General features: G+C 50.2%; 2 protein-coding genes across 2 annotated transcripts; both read right to left on the bottom strand.

The window, feature by feature from the left end:
• Nucleotides 1–1,869: 1,869 nt before the first annotated feature.
• Nucleotides 1,870–3,175, bottom strand: PHACADRAFT_192410 (uncharacterized protein; the record flags this gene model as incomplete). The annotated part of the gene is made up of 8 exons (XM_007392498.1): nucleotides 1,870–2,041; nucleotides 2,094–2,160; nucleotides 2,211–2,336; nucleotides 2,387–2,561; nucleotides 2,619–2,732; nucleotides 2,785–2,911; nucleotides 2,966–3,062; nucleotides 3,112–3,175. 8 exons carry the CDS (start codon nucleotides 3,173–3,175, stop codon nucleotides 1,870–1,872), a joined length of 942 nt encoding a protein of 313 aa, XP_007392560.1.
• Nucleotides 3,176–3,382: 207 nt separating this feature from the next.
• PHACADRAFT_192409 (uncharacterized protein) lies at nucleotides 3,383–3,884 on the bottom strand (the record flags this gene model as incomplete). Its single annotated transcript, XM_007392497.1, has 3 exons — nucleotides 3,383–3,418; nucleotides 3,475–3,720; nucleotides 3,798–3,884. The coding sequence occupies 3 exons, from the start codon at nucleotides 3,882–3,884 to the stop codon at nucleotides 3,383–3,385; spliced, it is 369 nt and encodes a 122-aa protein (XP_007392559.1).
• Nucleotides 3,885–7,614: the final 3,730 nt, after the last annotated feature.

The following is a 7,614-nucleotide window of genomic DNA, read 5'->3' as shown; positions in this document are numbered from 1 at the left end:
CTGATGGCGTGGCTAAGACACTGACATGGCTAAGACACTAGTGTGGCTAAAACACCAGAGCAGATGAACTATACTCAAGTGGAATCAATAGCAAATATTTAATGTTCCAATGTCTTAGCCATGCCATCAGGATATACATTTGTACAATAAGCAGAATCAATAGCAAATATTTAATGACTCAATGTCTTAGCCACACTGGTGTCTTAGCCACATCAATGTCTTAGCCATGCCATTAGAATATACCTTTGTACAATTACATTCCAATGCTTTAATACCTGATAATTGGCTACAATATTACAGCTAAGACTTTGAGGTAGGAAAGTAGTATTATAGGGCAATTCCAAGCTCATATTTGCAAGGTCTTATGCCTTAGTGGTATAGCGCGCTGCGGTTACTTTTGGGCTGCGGGTTTAATTCCTGCTTGTGCCATTTTTTGGGCTTTTCGGAAATTCTTCAGCGTGTCTTAGCTGCTCTTGGGCGCTTCTGGGTGGCTAGTCCAGTGTAACTTAACAAGTTCCCATGTCTGGGCCGCCGAACTGAATCAGCTCCATAACAATCAACTATGGCAGGCGCATCAGAGGAGCTTTGTCGCTGGCACAGAACTAAGAAAGGAAAGGGCGGCATCCAAGGTAATCACAACTAGCCACGACCTCGTCTCCCGTTCATGCACACTATCCAAGCTTCGCTCTCCCTAGCTCTCGCAAGATTGGCCCTCCACAACTCGCTCATGTCAACAATGCTACCGCCCCGCACGACCGTTGCACGAACGCGAATCTCTTCTCGATCTGCTCACACTGAAAAACCGGCGAGGAATTTCCTCATCTGGCTTCCGATACAGATTTCATTGTTCTTGAAGCTGTTACACGTGTAAGAAACTCGTGATATTCTTGAGAGTCCAACAAACGTACCGGCCTCTGATACACCTTGCTGCAACACGCCGACTCCAGCTGCGGGCCATGCTGGAGGCAGACCACTTCGTCATCATTGCCATTCGTGCACTCGTTGCGCATGGTATCTCCTTGTCCTCAAGCCTCGACTTGCCCTTCTGACTGTATGCCTTTTTGTGCTCATCGTAGCACTTCTCGAGTGCCGGGAGACTTGGCGCAGCTAATCTTCGTGAGACATAGTTAAATGGGGAGCGAAGATGGCGTTCTTCCCGTAGCACCTGTATTCTGCGCCTTCAATAGCTTCAATGCTCCACCAACAGTCGCCGTCAGCCTGCAGAAGTTTGTCTTAGCTGCTTTGTTCGCCATCTTGGCTGCGGTGCACGGAAGGTCGTACACACGCGTAGTGTTTTTGAGTTGTGGAGCATTTTGTCGGAAGATGCATGTGAATACGGGTACATACGGGCACGGGTAGACTCTGTGTATTGCTTGTCTTGTTGCAATCTTGGGCACCACATGGCGGAACATGGCACGGGCAAAAGGAACGCTTGAACCAAGCAGTATGCCATGTAGTGGTATAATATGATATCCCAGGAAAGCCCGCATTCAGTCAGTTGACGGAGGGCAGAAGTCGACTCATGATGGATGCGGACGAAGAGAGCCAAGCGACGCATTGTGGCGTCCGCGGCTGCAACGCGGCGCCAGCGCTCCGAACAAGTTAATGAGCCTAAGTCACTTTTGCTTCAATACTGGGCATTCTTCATTAGACAGCATCCTCCGCAACGCATCAAGTTCAAAAGATATCAAGGCGTCGCGCGGACACTGGGCCCTCAGACCTTCGCGTGGCAATCCTACTAGTGCGATCCACTCAATACCTGGGATGCACATCACGCTTAGCCAACTGTCCTGCTACATCATGCCAACCGTTCGCAACCACGATAGTCATAATCTAAGTATAATTGACAACAGATCTTTTGAACGTGATTCAGTCCTTCTGCTTCCTGAACAAGACCTTTGCTGTTCGGTTGGGCGATATGGTAGAGCCAAAATGGAACGCGCGTGTGACCTCTCCGGACTTCTCCATGTGGACGTCGTACATCATCACAAGATGCGCCATCATACTTTTCATCTTGTTCGCAGCGTAGAAACATCCCGGGCTACAGTATTATTCAATATGCCGACCGCGACGACGTCAGAGAAGGAACTCACCAGGCGTGCTTCCCAATGCCAAACGGAAGGTACTCCATACTTGTGTTGGTCATCTGGTGCTTCGTGCCTTCGCCCGTCTCATCATGCATGTTGGAAAAGTGCCACAGTCAAAGACACACAGGCCATTGTAGTACTTGCGCCAGTCGTGCGTTGCTATCTTCGAGGTCGAGACGTAGCTGCCTTTGAGGATGAACATGCCGTCAGAAAAGGTAAAGTCTTTCAGCGCTTTGCATTCAACAAGTACTATGAGGAGATATAATCATATAATTGGTGCTGCGAGATGCAAGACGTACTGCTATTGATACCCTTGACCCGCTGGGACTCTTTCAGAAAGCTATCAATCTTGCGCATCTTCTGCAGTGAACCTTTCGACCAGCTGTCTTCCGTAACAATAGCTTCGACTTCTTCCCGCAGCAGCTGCAAGTGCTCTGGGTGCACGGCTAGGCGGTACAAAGCATGAGTGAAGCTCTGAAAGGCCAAAATACTCAGCACGTGGTGCTAACGGTGCTGAGGCTCGCGGTATACCATGGAAGAAGTGTGGATGGCAGCAAAGCAAACCATGAGCAAACAGGCGGTCAGGGCCCTCGGTTCCCGCTCGATCCCTTCTGCAGCTTCCATGAGCCACTGGAGCAAATCATTCTGATCCATAGAACTTCAGCTGCTGGTCAGATAGCAAGACAGCGTGACTCACAGGCTTATCTGGCCAGTCATCTCCATATTGTTCCATCATGCTTCTCCGCCTCTCAATCGTGGGACCAAGCAAAGCACGTGCACAGTCAATGGTCTTGTAGTTGCTATTGATCAAGTGGTTCACAATCCTGCAAGGCATTGCTTAGGGAGTAATGGCCTTCGAGTGTGAGGTAGTGACTGACGATTTGAGGTGGACAGGTACCATGCTGAGTATAAGCCCAGTCTTAATTGTATCCGTTGTGTAGTTGATGCTAATGTCCAAGAATTTCCAATGATGGCCTAGTTCATTGTCAACGTGACCACGGCGGAACACTATGGAAGCGCTTACAGAGGGGAAGGCCAATGAAAATGCGGACAGTCGCCCGAGCGACAACTCGCATGATGGTGTCCATTGCGGGCACAGCTATCCATTCTACGTGAATGGAATCTCAGCTAAACGTGTGGATGAATGGCTGTTGATTCGCAACTTGACCATCTTTCGCTGGGATGCAGTCTGCAAATGCGTTGCATATCTTGTCGTAGAGCTCCCCATAAAAGTGGCTCAAATAATGTGTGAGTGTTATCTTGATAATCGGCACATGATACATATCTTTTGGCGCTCAGGCCACGTATATCGCATACTCGAGCTTGAAGGACTGCAGGAAAATTCAGCTGTGCTGACTTCGTGAATCAATGAGTGGTGAATGCTTACCTCGGCTACGGCTTCGATGAAAGACAGCTCGTCGTCCGGTGCATGACGCAGCTCATCAATCAGCTTAGGGCCCGAGACGATGTAATGCCAATACCGGCGAGTTGCTATCCTGAACGGGCTCCCACCGACCTGCCAAATCTCTGTCAGCAGCAGCGCAGTGAAGTTCATTCCCCTCTGCGAGCATCCCTTGGCAATTGGTGAAGAACCTGAATGCACCCCAGTAAGAGAGCAACGGTGCTGTTGGTCCTAGGGCGGGTAAATTTCTGAGCTACACAAAGGTCAGAATAGCCTTGGCGGCACAGAACAACCTGGTATTCACTCACCTTATGCTCTTTGAGCCAGTTTAAGAGGTATAATGCCATACATAGTAGAATAAGGCTGTACGTCGATGTTGGTGAGTCCGGAAACATGGTGGCGACAAGTAAATTTATTCTGGCATGGATGATCTTTATGCAGACTTATAGAAGCTGTTCCTTGTCAGCATTCACATGTTGCGATTAACAGTCAAGATGTCTCTGATACAACAGACAGGATTACCAAGTGAACCATCCTCCTACTTCGTATGGTGCATGTAAGAGTCGTAGAATGTAGAACATGGACTTGGGCGAAGTCCGGAAATGATATAGAAGAGCGACTGATAATACAGGAGGCCGAAGCTAAAGTACACAACATTTCCGGCTGGTATTTATACTAACCTAGCTACTGCGGGATCAGCAGAGAAGGGACAACGTATGTACGAGAACGTCCGGGAAATGGAAGTGGTCCGGAAATGGACCAGAAATGACTCGTCCGGAAAAGGGTAGAACATTCGAGTAGGCGCTTACTGTCTGGAAATAAAGAGTAAAGAAAAACATATATTGGGACTACGGACCGATCGTAACAGTGCAGCTTACCGCCATTAGTAATGTCGTGTAGACGACGCTCTGAAAATACAGTGCCATATGCCACGATCATCTTTGCATTGCAAGGCGTTTGAATAGAGACCACCAGCGATTAGACAGAGGGCACCGGAGCGAGAAATAGTGACTTCCTGTATAAGTTTAGAAACACTTGAACCAGATTGTCGGGGTTTAAAATTTGTGACGACGAGATCTGAAGATCTGAATTCCAGCCTGGGGCAAGGCACAATACATATGCCCGGCTGGCTATCCCGCGAGTCGTCTAACCCGTCGAGGAGAGGGGATGGTTGCGCATGCTTTGTCGACCTCGAGCTGCATCCGCGGTGCCTCAATTTCCAGAGACATGGGTGTACAAGGCAAAGAGGCTCTGTGTCCTTCGACGCCAAGGAAGCTTCGACAGAATTGGCAGACTCTCGGGTGCTCTCGAAGAAAGCTTTCAGCTCCGACCGAGCACTGGGAGTACTGGCCGGCGGCACTGTTTATAACAAATACTATTAAGCTGAAAGCCGCGCGATGTCTTGTTCTGAACGAAGCGTGGCGACGTGCTCAGAGGCAAGTCTAGGCAAGAGACTTTCTGTTCGGTCCTGCGCATGTGGAATTATCGGTGATAATGCGGTGGACACGACTGAGAAAATGTTTTGCAACAAGTATTCTCTCGTACCGGACCTTCTGAAAGCTATAGCGCAGCGCAATTGTCTGAAGGGAGATATGTGTGCCTTTCCTAGTAGCCTCGACGTCGCAGAGAAGTTCATCGGCGACCTGTGACCTGATTCATATTATGTTCAGAATACGGCACAGCGAGCAGTAGCTGTGGCTCTTAAAGAGAATTAGACTCGCCAGCCGTGTCCGGTACGTCCGGTCGCTGCCTGTCGCTGCGCTCTGTGAGGACTACGTGCATCTTAATCGCATCCATGATGCCAGCGTAGTGGTTCGTTGCGACCGTACTTCAAGTTGTTACATGTAACGGCTCAGGTACCTGGTACTACCTGAAACGATACACCGCACCACCGAATTCCAGAGCTCGGTCCCCTGACGTTCCGTGATCAACGATTCAACGATTCAACATCCAACTTTTCAAACATTTGGAGTCGGCACTCGGTGCGTATGAAAATCGAGAGTCTCACGACGTGAAGATTTGATTACCGCGGATATTTTAGGTGGACGCTCAGCGGCGTCAGTGAAGGGTAACGATGATCGAAGCTGTCACCTAAAGATTCTGTTCATCGTGTCGAGGAGGACCTGGTCATACTGTATATGGCTTATATCGCACCACCCGGCCCACGCCAAACGCAGTCTATGTGTTATCCAGTTTCGACTTCGCCTTTCGCTAAACTTCTCTCGTTGCTAAGTAGGAATCCAGAACTTCAGCCTTGATCGGACCTGGTGTATTGTCTTGCCCAAGAGACTGAGGCTCGACTAAGTGATCTTCCCTTGTATTACCACGCGTACACAACAAGTGCCTGGTACCTTTGGCTAGGCTCATCCCACGCCGGTTTCTGGTGAAGCTCGCGTCGCATCCCTGGCTTCAATGGAATGCAATTAAGATGCACGTGGTTCCCACGTAGCGTAGCGACCGGGACATGGTTGACGAGTCTAACCTTTGGAAGTCCTTTGGCAGATGCCGGTACTGTAAAGTTCCTACTGGAAGCGTTCTGGCAGGGGTTCTATTTTGGGAGCCATTCTCTCCGATCAGGGCGGGCCGTGGTTTCGGGTCCACAGGCACACCTCTAAATGAATACCCCCAGTTGCTTTCAGCGCTTGATTACTACCACACGGTGACTGTCGGTGCATGCCCACTATCTGTTATGACGCAGTTTTTGCTTCTGCGCAAAACTTTCCTGCGCGTTATTCTCGATGGACTTGGAGCAGACCTTGGAACGAGAGGGGAGCAAAGAGGGGGCCTATGTTGATGAGCGAATGTCGAAGAGGAGTTGGACTGCTAGCGTCCTCATCAATCAAGGCCATAAGAACGAGATGTCTTCTGATGTCTTGCTGCAAACCTGACGTCGATATGCTGCAGTGAGTCAGGGCATTTAGATTAGTTCCACGAGTTCTGAGTACCATAGGGATGTCAAATTCTCCGAGGCTGTCTCTTGGGACGAGGATCCAGGGTCCCTGGCACTCCAATATCCATTATGCCCAGTCAGAGGCCGTTGTAGCAGAAGCGTTAGGGGTAAATAGCCCATCTAATTGATGCACAAAACATTTTCACGCTTTTTACGTCCCCAGGAGTAGCAGTTTGAAGGTGTGCAGCAGACGATACAAGAGTATTCGTGGACCGGCGCATGTGACTCATTGGTAGGGAGATGGCCTGCCCGTCCCCGAGGCGAATTCGAGGAATCGACTCCGTTTCATCTGGGGCATAGAAGAACCCGACGTCAGTGCGTCAGTAGTGGAACACTGCACGCTTTTCCACTAGGCTCCTCTCCATTTCCTTCGGCGATCCTTCGAAGCGGATGAAAGTGCACGTAACCGCACCGCGTTTCACGGGCGATATCCTGTAGAACTAGGGAACGGACAGCTCCCAGACCTCGCCCGTTTTTGTTCGTCCCATTAGGCGGAGACCCCAGCTAGCGCGGAGCTGAACAGACCGCAGTTTGGGCGCACCGGTGAGACAACGTTGAGATATACAGACACCGTTCTTATGCATGCAGCACTGTGAGTCAGGGTATGCGAAGACCTTGATGCACGGACCGAACAGCTTGAACAGGTGCGTCTGTAACCTTACGCTATGAGGCGTTCCCACAAACCTGAGCGTCAGCGGAAATGTCTGCTCACCGAAGTCGGCCGGCCCGGGAAGGAACGGTGAAACCTTAACCATATCTGTCGCGCCAAGACCGTACCTGTTTGGATCAGGGACCACCTGATATCGGCAGCTGCCGGTGGTCCAGGGCTTGTCATGCCCGCGTTTATTAACGACTCGGAGATGGCAATCTAGGATTGCCTTCGATGAGAAGAGTTGAGAGAACCCGGAGCACTTCTGAGTACTGCTACCATCAATGTGGCTGAGACCCCCTTGCGTTGGAGGCAAGCAGGGGTGCGAAATATGTCTCCTAAACGTGGCGATTGTCATGAGGGGAAAATACTTTGCTCGTCGAACCGCGGTCATGTCGCATCGCGCCCGCCGTACCCTGTCCGTACTCCTGCGAGTCCAGTTTCGTTACTACAGCTCTGACATGGACGGCGATGACGCCATCGTTAAGGAGATCCACACTCTCCTCTCCCACCTCTTCCCGATTTA

The sequence above is a fragment of the Phanerochaete carnosa genome (assembly GCF_000300595.1).
Source record: "Phanerochaete carnosa HHB-10118-sp unplaced genomic scaffold PHACAscaffold_2, whole genome shotgun sequence".
In the NCBI taxonomy this organism is placed as follows: domain Eukaryota; kingdom Fungi; phylum Basidiomycota; class Agaricomycetes; order Polyporales; family Phanerochaetaceae; genus Phanerochaete; species Phanerochaete carnosa.
The sequence above is the reverse complement of the archived record's forward strand: the minus strand, read 5'-3'. Positions and strand labels throughout refer to the sequence as shown.